General features: G+C 45.9%; 1 protein-coding gene across 1 annotated transcript in view; it reads left to right on the forward strand.

Moving 5' to 3' along the window:
- The window catches only part of LOC119186993 (amine oxidase [flavin-containing]), a 31390-nt gene extending 15503 nt beyond the window's left edge, over window positions 1-15887 (forward strand). Inside the window, exons 6-15 of the mRNA XM_075891048.1 lie at window positions 1439-1580; window positions 2239-2299; window positions 2984-3072; window positions 3394-3553; window positions 4504-4600; window positions 7923-8034; window positions 8152-8249; window positions 8905-9016; window positions 13838-13900; window positions 14933-15887. Coding sequence (XP_075747163.1) covers window positions 1439-1580; window positions 2239-2299; window positions 2984-3072; window positions 3394-3553; window positions 4504-4600; window positions 7923-8034; window positions 8152-8249; window positions 8905-9016; window positions 13838-13900; window positions 14933-15088 — 1090 coding nt within the window. The 3' untranslated portion in view covers window positions 15089-15887. The remainder of the gene's footprint in view (window positions 1-1438; window positions 1581-2238; window positions 2300-2983; window positions 3073-3393; window positions 3554-4503; window positions 4601-7922; window positions 8035-8151; window positions 8250-8904; window positions 9017-13837; window positions 13901-14932) is intronic.
- The last annotated feature ends 226 nt before the right edge of the window (window positions 15888-16113 follow it).

The following is a 16113-nucleotide window of genomic DNA, read 5'->3' on the forward strand; positions in this document are numbered from 1 at the left end:
AACAACAACAACAACAACAACAACAACATTATTATTATTATTATTATTATTATTATTATTATTATTATTATTATTAATTGCCACAATGCATGATGAATCTGAATATATTGCCGCGACATTCAAGAATTTAAACATTTTATAATGGACATGTTTCTTGAGTCAGATGCTGATGTGTTGTACAATTTTTATTGTAACTTTCACTACACAAATAATAATGATACTCGGCGATTGCATTGTAATGTTATTAAAAGTTATTGTTATTACTATAACTATTTACCACATTATTGATGTTTGTTGTTTTTATTGCATTAGTGCTTATGTTGTTACTGTGATTACATTATTACTTAACGTTCATTACTGTCGCAACGTGATTACTATAATTGGTGATTATAAGCTTACTATAATAATGATTATGTCCTTGTTGATTCAGAATTTCCCAAGTTGGCTTGTTTTCAAATCCGTTGCTTCCGCTGCCCCAGTGCAGTAGGGCCTGGCCAGGGGGTTTGGATCCTCCTTTCACCTTAGCCTGCGGGCGAACTATGTATACGTGTTACATTGATCCCCTTGTTACGTGGGATCTGCCAATTAAAATGGCGAATAAACAGAGCTTGCACTTGAAAAAATAATACAAATAAAAAAAAACATCTTGCCCACATTCAATTAAAGCGGCATCTCCGTGCGCACAGGGCACGCATGCACGCCGTATTGTTTCACGGCACAGCCAGGTGCTCGCACCGACCATCGTGGCACGAGCACCTGGCTGGACCCATCAGCTTCTCACGAAGAGGAAAAAAACTGATCGGCCTCTTTGGTGTTCGATTGTATCGCAGTTTTACGACTATGGTCAATTTGAATTGTAGACATGGGTTTACTGTTAAGAAATGCATTTCTTTGACTCATTTGTGTACTTCAGCATCACTACAATATGAAGAAAATGCAATAACAAAGGTTGTGTTGCATGCGTACGTACGTAAGCGATTTGGGGCTTGTGCAACCCAAAATTTCGACCAGTGGAGCGGTCTTCGTCAGGGTTTTCGTGACCCTGAAGAAGATCGGTCCACCGGTTGAAACATCTTTTACTAACAATACGGCATTACAACTTCACATGCAAGCTTACGCACGCCTGTGTGCAACCTTCCTCCCACCCCCAACCCTTTCACGCACACACGCGAAAAAGCGAGAAAAATAAACCGATGTAAAAAAGTCGTCATGTAGCAATTCATTTACCTGAACGAGTTGGCTTTGCGATTTTCGCCTAAATTTAATCGCATGTGATGGTGCTCTCGAAAAAACCCTTCAAGACTTTTGAACGAGAGATTTAATAGGCTGATCCATAGGGATACAATCGCATTATATGTGATACGCACGGGGCAAGTGACATGTACGCATGTTAGCGAGGCCAGTCATAACTTTTATTCTTCAATTCGCACGAATTCAGGGGCTACCGTGACTACCTGAGCGCCCTGGCGCAGGTAAGCCTGTCCAATGAGCCAAGCCAGGTGTCCCTGCTGTGGGCTCTGTGGTACATCAAGTGCTGCGGAGGGAACCGCAGGATGTGCAGCACATTCAATGGAGCACAGGTAAGTCATTTCGTGGCCTCGCCACGGCTGCACGCAATGGAACGGTGGCCAAGCTTTCGCGGTCAAGAAATGTACACTGCAGTGCCCTTGGGGTATTGCGTGGGGTGTCATAATTTTTATGAAGAGCACCTATAAGGCCGGATTCTGCAGAGAAAAAAATCAGCTAAAATATTTCTGCAAGCCAGCTACCATATCACCTGTTATAATTACGGCAGCGTTTTTCTGAAAGCTTGTTGTATGTATTTGATGCTGTCTAACCCTGTCAAATTGTGTGTCGGCGTATTCCGTGGCTGTACTTCTGTAAAACTTATAAACGTTATACGACTGAACTTTGTATATGTTTGGTTGTGCAACCAGTACCTATAGCCGAGTAATGAATTTTAATGAGTACACAAGGTAGAGTACTTAAACTGTCCACACGGTAAAGCATTCGATAGATTAGCTTTATGACAATTCTGCTCCTTTGGGCATTATTACTGCTGCACAATAAGTTTATCATTAGGGATGCCATAGCGGATCCCTCTCGGTTGGGTTTGATCATCTGAGATAACTGAACGCGCAACCTAGGCACATTATACAAGCGCTATTACAACATGCCCTACGCCATATCGGGAGATACGCCGTCTCAGGAATTTTTTGTTTTTGCTGCTTCACGCAGGAAAGGAAGTTTGAAAACGGTGCCATGACAGTTTGTGAAAGGCTCCTGCAGCTGCTGGAAGGTATGTATCTGTTTCCTTCTCATTACACAGATGCGCCATATGCAATAACGTTATTCAGCTGGAGCAACTAGATGCTAAAAAATGAACAAGAAATGACGTTCAGAGAACAGCTGCGCAGTGCGACGAGTGACTCGCTGCTGTCATAAAGTACGAGTTCGTATGACTTGGAGTATGAAACATTCGTAACTGATTGCTAAGCTCGCAGTCGCAGTCACGTTAATTCCAGATTGACCTTGTTGTATAACATAACCACTTATTATTTATTAATATCTACACTTGAACACGTCCACGTCACACAAATTTACAGTTCGTAGATGACTTGTGCGTCGAACACGACAGCCTACCCGAATCATGATAGATTTATTTTACTTATAAGTTCATCTTATAACTCGCTTAACTTTCGACTTTACTTTCTTATATTTGCTTCTTTGGGGGTGATGGAGGGGTGGTGGGGGAGGAGTGGCACGCAAGTTTGGTTGCACTTTGTCGAATTCGAGGTATCCTTGTGCAATGAAATGCAGGACTATAGAAAGGGAGCAGCAACGTGCACTATGAGTGCCCCCTCTATTTCAACCCACCCCTCCCCACTCTTCTCTTGGCTATGCCTGTGATCTCATTAACTAAACATAATTAACACAAGCGTTATTTAACCGTTGCCGCTTTTGTGCCTCTGGTTTGTTTCAGGTAGGGTTGAGTTCAACGCTCAAGCGTGCGCCCTTCAGCAAGACGAGAATGGCGTCGTCGTGGGTGTGATCGACGGCAGGGAGTTCCAGGCAAGTTTAACAGCGACCCGACCAAAGGCTACATTTTCGAAACACCATTGTTAACAACAAGTTTTTGACGCAATGGTCAACACGCATTCTTGAACTACTATAAAAGGTCTGAACATTGTCGTCACTCTAAATCCAGCTTTTCAGACTGACCGTTGCTTTGGCAGGGAGTATACTCCGAAAGCATTCGAAAAATGGCTTAATTTGTACTTGAGCCTTTGGAGAGGCACTTTTTTTTTCTTTTTATTTCAGATCATGTTGTCCACGCAGTGATGTGGCTTCCTCACTTAGTGTAACCTAACCTATAGTCTAACAATATTGCAGGCTGATTACGTCATAATGGCAATCCCGCCGCCCCTACAGCTGAAAATTCATTACGAGCCTCCGCTGTCACCACTGCGAAACCAGCTTATACAACGTACGCCGGTTGGCTCGGCGTTCAAGATGAACATTTATTACCCCAAGCCCTTCTGGAGGGAAGCAGGTATGCACAGACACGTTAGAATAAACCATTACTATGTTGTCGCTTTTCAGAATAAAGTTTCTTTGGCATTGAATAAATGATATGTGGTGCCAACATGAACAAGATTCCGGCGCGTACAACAATGCGAGTAAAATACACGAACTGTTGAAAGGTACGTAGATACATGCCCAGCGCAATGGTGCACCAATACTGCCATTATCAACATGTCCCAAGTACGAACATTACTCAAGGTTTAGAGTGAAGGTACAATATTAAAAGTGAAGATCTAGCATATGGTTAGGGTTAACATGTAAAAAAGTTCAATATGTAAATAATGAGGGTTCTCTTTCAACTAAAGGTGTAAACGTTTGTTGTAGGACATAGATAAACGTTTTGCGCAAGATGGAGCAGTGTCGGACCTCCTTTCGCGTGTATGTGTACGTGTGCACTTACACAGAATGTTACAATTTCAGTGATGAGGGTGGGGGGAGGGGACGTTGAGCCCGGCAGTCAAATCCATCAAGTCACCCTCCTGGGTAGCGCCACTGGTGTGAGACGCCAGCAGTAAACGTCTGTGGTAGTTACTTTCTAGCTCTGCAACTAAGCAACGTAGTCTGAATGCAGTGCTATATATTAATGCAGAGTTAACGTTCAAACGGGGCTATCTTTTGAAGGGAAGAATTTGTTAGAACACAAGCATGAATACTCACGTTACACTGCCCGCCCCTTCCCTGTTTCAAAGGTTTCTTGTTTCCTTCTAATAAGGGAACGAACTGTTGACACGCATTGTTCGCATTATACTAATGAAAATTGCGAAAACCGAGGGTGAGCTAGCAGTGGGTACAACATATGCTAAATTAGTTCGAATGATAGCACGAGGAACGCGGAAGCGTATGGCCAGACATGTCAAAATTGCGTGCACTGTCAAAGGAAACATCAGCTTACTGTACTATCTCCTTTGCATTTGACAGGTTACGGTGGAATAGCCTCCTGTGCCGACGACAGCCTAGCTTTCAACATTACCACGGATGACTGCAGACCTGGATTCTCCCTGGCGGCTCTCACAATGTAAGGTCAACTATCCTTCTGATTTCGATGGTAATAACATACTTAACGCACAGGAATCGCAAAACCTCTCATGTGCCATGAGTGTTCTTTCTCGCGATTACGTGTTGCTTTCAGTGACAAGCGGGCGGTTGCTATAATTTAGGGTGGAGGGATTATCTTGTTTGAAACCTTCTGTGCGGGATATGTCTAATAATGCATAACAAGCAAGAAAACTGGAGAGTGATTAGACCTCCGCCGTTTACAATGAGACTGAATCAGCGACCCAGGACCGACAGCTGACTGTGATATATAATGCGTTGCGCAATTCAGTGTGTTGATATCAGTATATCAGCTGTGTCACTGAAAACGAGCTCCACGCGTGCAATTTATAGCACACCGTTCACTCTAAGGCAAAAGGGTGTTAAAAGGATGTGTGGTTCGTCCTTTTGGGGACTAATGGGGCTGCCACAATCATTAATCCCTTTAAGAACTAACGGCACAGGGTCTGTTAGTCCCCAGAAGGAACTAATATTTAGTCCTCACATACACACTGTAGTGAGTAACCGTTAGTTTCACAGTTCACCCCAAAGGACTAACATTCAGTCCTCATATTTGCACCTTATAGAGCAACTGTTAATCCCTACATTTACACCTTACCGTGCAACCGTGAGTCCTCACAGCTGCACCTTGCCGGACGAACGGTTGATTCACTCAAATACTCCGATCGGATGAACTTTTTGTCCACAATTCAAACATTGTTTTTTGTTTATTTTCCGCCAGGCCGAATACTTTTATAGCCTGCTTTTCTGCGCAGTGACCAACAAATTCCGCAGAAAAGAACACGCGAAAAAGTAGTTAGCCACCTATGTGTAACTGCTTTCACAGTCACGGCAACAATGAAAGACAAAAGTGAGATATCGAAATCTTTTATTTTTCTACACAGACATGAAGTTTCCCCATTCTTTTAAGTGAATTCATGGTGAAGTGTACAAGACCAGTCTCGTTGTCAAATATTGTTAACTCCTTAGGGAGCTCCTCCGACTGAAGCGATAGGTACGTGACGGGCATTGCAGACGACAGCGCATGCAGCCTTCTGCCTGTTGTGTTCCCACGGCTGCACGTACAATGATATAGTAAAAATAGTTAGGCACACGTCACAGAATATGAAGATGCACGCATATGATAAGTACGTGCATGTTAATATAAAACTCCCAAGCATTTCCCCGAGGGTGAACATGGTTAAGTACGAATACACGGGGTGATGCTATGAGGGGTATTTATTAATTCGCACTATTATATTTATTAATCACACTATGGTGCCTTTATGGTGTAATGGTTCCTGGGAATCGCAATTTGATCACACGGGGGAGTTTACGTTAACTCACTGGTGAATGCCAACGGATTTTAACTTTACTCCCCCTCACGACCCGCTCTCGACGGAAGACTGAGAGAGAAGGCGGGCGCGCGAGAGAGAGGGGTGCACGCGCAGCTGCAGCGAGCGAGGAGAGCGGAGGAGCGAGCGAACGGGGGGGGGGTATAAGGCGCGTTACTGACACCGATATCAGCGTCGCGTCCGTGGCTTATTCGGTAGAGCGTCGCGCTGCGGCCCGCTAAGTTCCTCTTTCTTTTAAAGATAGAGAGAAGACTGCGGACGCCACCGAGGGTGGTGGATCGTTTGGGGTCGCTTATAAAGTGCATTCACACTTAAAAACAAGCGTTAAATAATGACACACAAATAACTTTACCTTCACATCTCGCACAGTCCTTTTGAAGCTGCTCTGACGAAAAAGATGGATGACGGGCATCGCAGACGCCAGCGCACAGTCTTCAGCACGGTGTGTGCCCACGCCTGCACAATAAGTATGTAAAATAGTGAGTCACACGTGACAGAGGATGAATACAAATGCATATGAAAAATACGTGCAAGGTGAAATGAAAACATATGTGAGATATGACATGCTAATAATTTCACAGTGATGTAACACATCGTCAAAGACTCATTTCGATCCCCGTAGCGCAACAGCTTAGGAGCGGCGGCCGCAGTCACAAATCCGTGAACCACCGTGCCGTGCCGCTAACAAGTCGGCGAGTCCTAAGCGAGTGACGTCGTTCAGCTCGAGCAAGCGAACGCGAGACCAAACACGGCACTGCACGCGGAGTGTCTGCCGCCAGCGAACCTCGAACTGGAGAGCGAGCGTATGCTTGGCCACCGCCACGAACTGCACCGAGCTGGTTTGGAGCTCAAGCCGAAGAAATCGACAGTAATGTGGTCCTTTTCCACAAACTCGAGCGATTGCAGCGCGCAAACGCGAGTCCGCCGCCGCGGCCAACGGACTGCGCCGAGCTGCTTGCGACCGACTGACGGGGAAGCCAACTGTAATTGCGACCAATTTTCAGTGAGTTCCGACGCTAGCGAAAGCCCCGCCAGCCCGTGCTGGTGCACTTACAGCGCGCGACATGCGGCGGCGAAGACAGGCGAGCACTCGATGAGTGAGCGTACGGGAGGCCGACGGCAATGGCAGCCAATTTCCAGGCGGTCGCAAAGCACAGGCGAACTGGAGACGCCGAAGCTGACCTTCGCGATGCATTTCGTGCGGGCGATATACAACACAAGCGAGCACGTTGCCGGCAAGCGCGATCCGTATCGCACAACTGACAAGTAGAGTAGAATAAAGAATGATAACCTACTTGCTTTAGAATCTAGCGCTGTTTTCTGCCCTGAGTCGGACTGAAGTATATATCCGATAGGCCTGTTCTTCTCGGCCGCCATATTGGCCTTCCCGACTGTTGCTGTCGTGTGTTGGTCGTGACTATCTTGAAGCCAGAGATATGCAGCGCGGCGTGGTGACCTGCCGAGGCTTGCTCCAGAGTTCATGGGTGCAGCGAAACGCTAAAGCAGCAGCCCACGCTCATCCAGGCGTACACACAAGCACCACGTCCTAGTTCTTAGATCGTCGAATCTAGGCGGCCGTGCTCGAGCACTCCGAGCACGCCGCTGCGCAACCACCGCCGGCAAAATACGGGGAAAGACTGAGCCAGCAGAGGAGGAGAAGGACATGTGTTCTGTGGAAAAGGAGGGCTGGTCACCTCGGCAACGCTTTTCGCACTGCCTGCAATGCCCGGGCGGTTCATCCCTAGTGGAGACAAAGTGGTTTTGCGCCACACGCTTCTCTCTGTGGTTGCTCCTCAACGGTCTATCCGTTCATCGCGTGCGCCTATTGGGCTCCGTCACTCCTTTTTCGTGTAATTTTGGCTTAGAGTGTTCGGTGAACTGCGTCCTTGTGTTCTTTGTTTATTTTTTCGTCCCTTCTTATTCCGTTAATATCACTGTCTTTGTGAGCAGATTTGCCATCGGTGACAAAGCCTTGAGGCTGCAGGAACTGCCGAAACAGGTCAGGCCCAAAGTCATCGCTGCAGATTTGGCGAAGGCCTTCGAACACGAAGCAGCCTACAACGTAAGAAATGTTCGTTAGCACATTACGAAAGCAATTTTCTTTTCGGTTGCGTCGCTTGCACGCCTGTTGCGTTGGGATATACAAAATGTCTTTTCTCATCCCGTATATTCTCTGCAGCCTGTACACTTCGAAGAGAAGAACTGGCTCGAGGAACAGTACTCAGGCGGTTGCTATGTGTCCACTTTCCCGACAGGGGTCATGAGCAAGTATGGAAAGTAAGAATGCCCGCGTTTATTAATATCTTGTCTTGCGACTGCTCTTTGTAATTTTCTATGATCTTATTTTCCAATAACGCTGTAACGCTATTACAGCAAAAATATTGTTACTAACGCCAATGTATTATAAGGATATGTTGACGTATAAACCGGGCGCCGAATGCACCTGTATTCACTTCGAAGGAACCAACAACCAATTTTTATAATGGTTGTTTTCTTTAGCGCAACGGAGAGCTATACCGGTGCGAGAATCCCAGAATGGTGATGCAAGAAAAGCGAGGAAAGATTTATGTTGTAGAATTTTCGATCTTGGCGAATATGTAGTCGTGTACACACAACTTGTGCTGCAAACATTGGGAGGTGAGCGCGAATATGGGGTCGTGTACACACAACTTGTGCTGCAAACATTGGGAGGTGAGCGCGGGATCGGTACGTGTAAGTTTGTTCATGGCGGTTTGCTGTGCGTGGTGGTTTGATTTCCAAGTGACTCTGACCGCCCAGTGTTCCCCGACGACCACCCCTCGAAAAAAACATTGCAGCTGCTATGACCGGTACGTAATCGAAATCGTACGTGCACTTCAGCTGAGCAGAGTAACATGGACACATCCGTTTAGTCAGTGTGGCAGATGTAACTGAGCGATCGCGTGCTCCGCAGGACCCTGCGGGAACCGTTCGGCCGAGTGTACTTCGCGGGCACGGAGACGGCAACGGCGTGGCCTGGCTACATGAACGGTGCTGTGCAGGCTGGCGAGAGGGCTGCCAGGGAGGTGCGTATTTTAAAGACGATAGTCTCTCGTGGGATACTTGAACGCAGAAGTTTTGGTCAGTCTGCCAGTATTTCTGTTTTTCTGTCAATCGATACAACCACCCGGCGAAAGCTTGACCTCTTGCTCAGCGCCCAGCTGGAGAGAAGGCTGCCAGGGAGGTGCGTATTTTAAAGATGATAGTCTCTCATGGGATACTTGAACGCAGAAGTTTTGGTCAGTCTGCCAGTATTTCTGTTTTTCTGTCAATCGATACAACCACCCGGCGAAAGCTTGACCTCTTGCTCAGCACCCACCCACCTTAATCTTGTGCTGCGTTCATACCTGTGAACATTGTCAATCAAAAGGCAAGTGTGGCGCTTATTTGAGGAGCAATATCAATACGTCGGTATTAGCGCGTTTTTAAATGCGAACCATTTCTTCGCGTACTGCAAGCACTTTTCACATCCCCTAAATCATGCAGAGTGAATATGAGCAAAGCTATTTCAATAAAAGTATTATTAAATGCGATGTAATTCTTAGCGAACTTCGGCGACTTTGAGCGTATCTGTCTGTCTGTCTGTCTGTCTGTCTGTCTGTCTGTCTGTCTGTCTGTCTGTCTGTCTGTCTGTCTGTCTGTCTGTCTGTCTGTCTGTCTGTCTGTCTGTCTGTCTGTCTGTCTGTCTGTCTGTCTGTCTGTCTGTCTGTCTGTATAGCCACCTGCGTATGGGTGCTCTTATGATCACCCCCTCAACTTCAGGTACACCAAAATTAGTACGGGAAGGTGAGATGGTTTGTCGAATACGACTCACTGGTCATGCCATGAATAATGTCGCAATCTCGTCGTGTACGTCGTCAAACACTTAAAAAAAACGGTGGCACATACCCGGGGGTGGGTGCATACATATATGTGCCACTGGTATGGGGGTATGCATGCCGCAGGTGATAGACATTTTATGTCTATCCAGGAACGGCGAGCGACATACATGGGTAACGTCAGCGCTTGAACATTAAATGTTTCAATTGGCACCATTGACCGTACGAATTCAAACAATAAATTCCAGTGTCCCAGCAGGAATCGAACTCCAGCTTTCCGCGTGGCAATCGAGCATTCCACCACAGAGCACGACAGGCCTCGGATATACTTTTCAAATAGACCCCAATGCTTGTGCGACGTCAATTGTGGTTGCAGTACAGGCTATTCGATTTTATAAACATTACATAGTACTCCCATGTCGGGTTAACGTGAATTGTAGTTGGGCGCCATCTGCTGAAGTTTATTCGTGTAGCAGTGTTGAGGGCTATCATCCTCGCGCACACCAGCGTAAATACCAGCGCTGCATATCAGCTTATACCGCTTTTGGTGTTGCTAATATGCATGCTGCTGTTGGCATCGCTAAGTAACTGTAAACAACTGCCAATATAAAACATACGCGGCTGTTTAACATACGCGCGTGCATGTATTTGTTCATATGTTTAGCACCACTTCATAGCGTCTCGCTCAATAAAAAAAATAAAACACATTCACCTTTCATTCGCATGCTTTGTATAACATTGATTCCCAAGGTACGTGGGATTTGCCGAATTTGCATTTAGCAAATGTATAGATGCGTATTTATAAAGACCACAGTCGCTACACAGGCAATGCGACGCTTTGATCGAAAAAGCGGGTGTTTCGTATTGTGGGTTCTCGAAATGGCGAGCGCCACGTTCTTGGAGGAAACGAACACAGCGGACACGGTCGGTCCCAAACCTCACAATACATATGTTTACTTGACTACTTTTAAAAGACAATATCTTCCGCCGAATCATTATAACATAAATCGTGATCAACACACTAGGACATCCTTACACAATATTACCATACACTCCAAAACATTGCAAATACAATAACGCACCGAAAGCGGCGTCGCCAACGCTCGATTTACCACGAGGGCCCCTGACGCGTAACCCGCGGTGCCACTTGCCGGGGACCCACGCTAGAAACAACCGTTCGCGGCAACCGCCACGCGCCGAAGAGACCAGCCTATTTCTCGCTCGCTGCTACCAAGGCTTTCCGCCAGACGTGGCAGCCAGCGCTAACGTTTTTCTAACCATGATGGTGATGATAGTGGTGATCAACTCTTGTGAACACAGCGCCACCTACCGCTCAATAGCCAAGGCCTCAAAATACGGCTTCTGCGTGAGACACATGTGCCACGCGGTGCAAACAACTCTACAGGGGAGTGTCAGTACCCACACAGCGCTAAAACTAGATACTAGAAAGTAGCTAAAACGACAAGGCGTTGCCACGTATACCAGCTACTCTGCCTTCTAAAGAAAAACTTTCGTTTCCTCACATTATTGCCAGATGTCCCTGTCATATTTCACGCAGCGCCTCCAGACAGAAGATTTCTACGTCTTTTGCATTGAAGCGTGCAGATACGCGGCCATTTTGTTTTTCTTGCTGCCTTGGTGAAACGCGTGCAAAGTTCGCGTTGAGTCTGCCAAACTTTCGAGTCTGGTCCGTTGGTTTATTCTTTGAGATGAGATGGATGTCATCCCAAGAGCTCTTCACATGCGAAGAATATTAAGACTGATGATCATGTCAAATTGTGTTTTTCAAAAAAAAATAATAAAAGTGTGACCAATGTACTTACCCCACTCACGTTTAATAAAATGTGTTTTTAGGGGCGAAGCTCCTGTTTAGAAAAAGTTTATTATCTCATGGGACGCAACAAAGCTAAGGGACAAGCGTCTGTATAACAGGCACAATAACAAACAAAAGACAAAGCACAACATACATTACACATTTAAACAAAAGTTTCCAAGTCCGTAGGATGTCCACAGTCCATTGTACCCTTATGGCGTGGCTTGGGCGTTCCTCGTAGTACGTAACCATCAGTGGCACATACCCGAAATATGTATAACATTTGAACTCCAAGGTGGTGCCAGTGAGAGATTTCTTCTGTGCGTTGTTTACCAATAAAAAATAGTGCTCAATGTACATGCCAATGGCTGATAATGGAGAATGAGAGACAGGAGCATTCGGCTTTTAGTCAACGCGCACGCTGCGATCCCCATTAGCAGCCATTGGCATGTACATTAAGCACTATCGGACAAGAAAGGGTTGCTAATTATACTCGCTGGGTGTAACCTCTTTAGTTTTAGAAAGGTTTAGCGAGCGTTGAGCCACAGGGCCATGAATACAATGAAATAGTATATACCATGAATGAATTCGAGGTGGTTAAAGAGGGGAAGCAGATACGAAGCGCAAGCCGTAAGAAATTAAAAGCTGAATCCTCCTGTCTATCATTTCACATTAGCAGCCACTGGCATGTACATTGAGCACTATCTGACAGGAAAAGGTTGCTACGTTATACTCGCTGGGCGTAACCTCCTTGGTTTTAGAAAGGTTTAGTGAGCATTGGGCCGCAGTGCCATGAATGCAGTGAACTAGTATATACCATGAACTCAAGGTGGTTGAAGGTGGGAAGTAGACCCGAAGCGCAAGCCGTAAGAAAGTGTGCGTGTGCCACCTCTCGTTTAGTCCTTGGAATGTCCACTGAGTGACGGTGCTTCTGTATGGGGAATATATATTGAAAAGATGCGAGATGGTGGGACTTGGAGTGTTGAATAGATGGACGAACGGACACACAGACAGATACATGGATGGACACATGAACGGACGCAGGGGCGGATGCATAAACGAATGCAGGGACGGGCGCACGAACAGACGCATGGACGGACGAATGCTTCACCCCACTCTCCATCATTCACTCCGTGGATATGCTGCCATTTTTTTTGCTTCGCACCGGGCACGAGAAACGGACGCGGCCCAGGTTCGAGAACCTTCATTTCAGAAAATGTCCTTCTGCGATCAAGTGGGCGAGGTCCCCAACCAGGTGCACACGTTGAACGTCGTGTCGAAGACAGGCTCCACTTCTCCGACAATGTTCCAAGCAATTATCTTCCACACATCCGCAGCTAAAAGTTAATGAGTTGAGTTTCTGCACTGAGAAGGTGCAATGACGGCTCATTGGACCGCATACTACGTAGATTATTACAAGGTATATTAAATGGTATAGTGCAGTGACCTAGAATGCTATAGTTAAGAGTTCCAGATAGAGCAAGACACGAACCTAGAATACTATAGGTCCCACTAATCGTGTTTTGCGCTGTTTAGGATTCTACTTGCGCAAAAAAAAGAAAGAAAAAACTACATGCGCACCACATCTCCGGTGTAGTTCTCTGGCACCCGTGCAGGGAATACCTAGTGTGGCGCAACACTTAATCCAAAGTCTATTGCCGTCCGTCTATTCGCGTAGCCAAGATATGTGATGATGACAATTACGTGTAATTAAAGTAAGAAGTGCACAATAGGTGTCCACGAAAATGCATGGCTAAGGTAGAAGGTAATTGGGGCTACATCACCAGACACTTGTCCTTTCACGGGCCCCGGGCCCTCGTGACTATAGTTGAAGTATGGTTGCTGAGCGTGTTTGCACAATGCACCACATTGGAGCCGAAAAAGAACGGCCAATGCCCTCACTTCTCCATCTATGCGGAAGCCTGTGTGGTGTGCCCATGCAGCACTTCGATTAATTGTAAATTTGATATGATCTTGTACTTACCACTTACACGTGGGCGCGTAAGTCAATAAAAATGAATAATATTACGTAAAAATGTTAACAAATTCGTTGCCGAAGCCTATAAATGTCACGTACTTTATACTGATCAGTAAGCTTAACATACTGACTTCGACAATTCGCTGGTACTTTGTTTTCAAGCTCGAAGAATTCGTCGTCTTAAACAAGTAATAACCATGAACTTATGGTAAGTGATCTTTTTCTCACTCACAACCAGGTCCTATGTGCGATGAAGATTCTACGGAAAGATGAAATCTGGGAGGAAGAACCAGAATTTAAGGTGGGTATACATGATTTACCTCAGTTATGAGGCAATGATACACGAAAGCACGCGGTTTAAAGTTTGTTTGTCGGAATCGTGTATGTATGAATGTTATTTACATAATATCGACGCGAGTAGATTGAGTCCACGCGCGTTCAAGCCGAGTCACCATTCGAGTGGATGAGTCCAACCCGACGGCGTTCATATGGGACCGGCCGCATAGCTTTACTACGGGAAGTTCCCACTGACCAGTGAAAAAATTACTGCGCTTTCTCTTCAGAGTTTGCACATTTTATTTTCTGCCTCGTAATATTTTCAACCCCTCGGTCACCGCTGAAAGAAGGTGCTGTAGGTAGGCAGTGCTCACCGAGCAAGTAACCTTTTGCTCGAAACTGTGCTGCATTAGGTGAATTAAGGAACGATTTCCTCACTGTGCTAGCGAAACATATATGGGTGATTGATTCTTCTTTTACTTGCAATTGCGGATGGGCGGAGCTGTGCGCGGCAAAAGGGGCTAGCTATTCCTGGGCTCACTCGACAGAAAATGCTTCAATTGAAGAATTCTAAGTTCATCATGAGCAGGCAACTCATGATTTAACTGCAAACTGCATTTACATGACATTGCAATACCAGCGTCTCGACGATGGCACAACCAATAGTTGCAGTTCCTTACAGGATATTTTTCGAATGTGATACTGCAGCTTTTGGGACGCAACTGGTACGCTTATGCGAGGACCTGATAGGTCCTTCTCTTGGGAATAAACATTCAAAAATAAAAACGACATGAGAGAGGGTTCGAAATCAATATATACTCCCCGTCTGGATCAGCCCTTGGATGCAATACGCTTATTGTGGTGTAGTAGGAAGCAAAACAGGGTATCAAAACAGAACGATTGTCTATACGTTGTTTTTTTTACGGTTTATAACCGTAGTTTTAAGTGAACGAAGGCTGCTTTCAAACTTATCATCCGTGACAATGTCAAAGAGCCGCCCACTTGGCGATTACGTATATATTCGAACTCACGGGGCACTGTTTTTCGCATGTTCCAGGGTGTGAAGGCGCGGCCATTCGAGATGTCCTTCTTGGAGCGGCATCCCCCTCACGTGCTGCTTGTCGGGGCTGCGGGAACCGTTGCCATATCCAGCGTTGCTTGTGTGGTGGGCTACTGCGTCTGGAAGGCAGTCACCGCCATGCGGAGCTCATAGACCATCCAGCTGAGCAGCATTCTCAAATGCGTACGGGTTCTTTCTCGGAAGGGCCTTATCCACAGATGGCGAATTCACCGCTGAATATGCACTACCGCAGAGCATTATACCTCAGCAATAGTACGCACGTACCCGCAGTGGTCTATGAATAAGGCTCTCAAGAGTACTCTCTTGTTCGAGTCAGATTTGCGATGCCACTCTGACGTCAGAGGCGCATGGATGGATACGAGGTGACGTCTAACGTGCGAAAGGTCTGACGTAGCTTCTCATGCTGCTGAAATTTCGAGGAACCGGTTAAAGAGTTCTTCGACGTGGTTGCTGGTACCTCTGATGGCGTACCAGACCTAGTGCAGCGTCGCCCCGCGTGAAAGAAAAGGCTCGCCCACACGCTTGCCGGTTTACTACCCTACGCAAATGACGCCACCGACAAAATCTCAAAGCTGCTTCCAAAAAGACGCCACGATCTTTGTGGAACAGAGGGTACGAAAATTTGGCTTTGCTAGAACCACGGAGTTAACGCAGAGCCATTTTCTCCTGGAGCACTGTGAACCGGTTGTGCGCAAAAGTGGTGGTGCCAGTAGCGTAGGCATCGCTTTGGCATTCCATGTCTGACCATGCTATAACTTTTTATTATTATTGTATTTTTCATACGCTAATTGCACATTAAGGTGCACATCATGTTTCATCGCTTTGTATTGCAAAGATTGCTTACCTTCCATATCATTTGTTGATCAAATAAATGTTTTATTTTTCAAACGGTTGTTCTTAAATGCACTGAAATAAAAACTAGGAGATAAAATTAACAAGTGTTGTTTGGTAAGAAAAAAAAAGGGTGTGTTCTGAGATCAGGATCTAGTGAGTGTGTTCTGTGTCTTTTCTCTTATAGTCAAGAAACAAATGATACAGAATAGTTGCACTGTCTCCAAAAGAGCCGCTTTCGGAACAAACGCACACAGTCACACCGTATAGAGTGAGAACACGTGTATATTTAATAACAATTTATGTCAAGGCGCGAGCTCTGCAGC

This window comes from Rhipicephalus microplus, chromosome 1 (assembly GCF_043290135.1).
Source record: "Rhipicephalus microplus isolate Deutch F79 chromosome 1, USDA_Rmic, whole genome shotgun sequence".
Taxonomy (NCBI): Eukaryota; Metazoa; Arthropoda; class Arachnida; order Ixodida; family Ixodidae; genus Rhipicephalus; species Rhipicephalus microplus.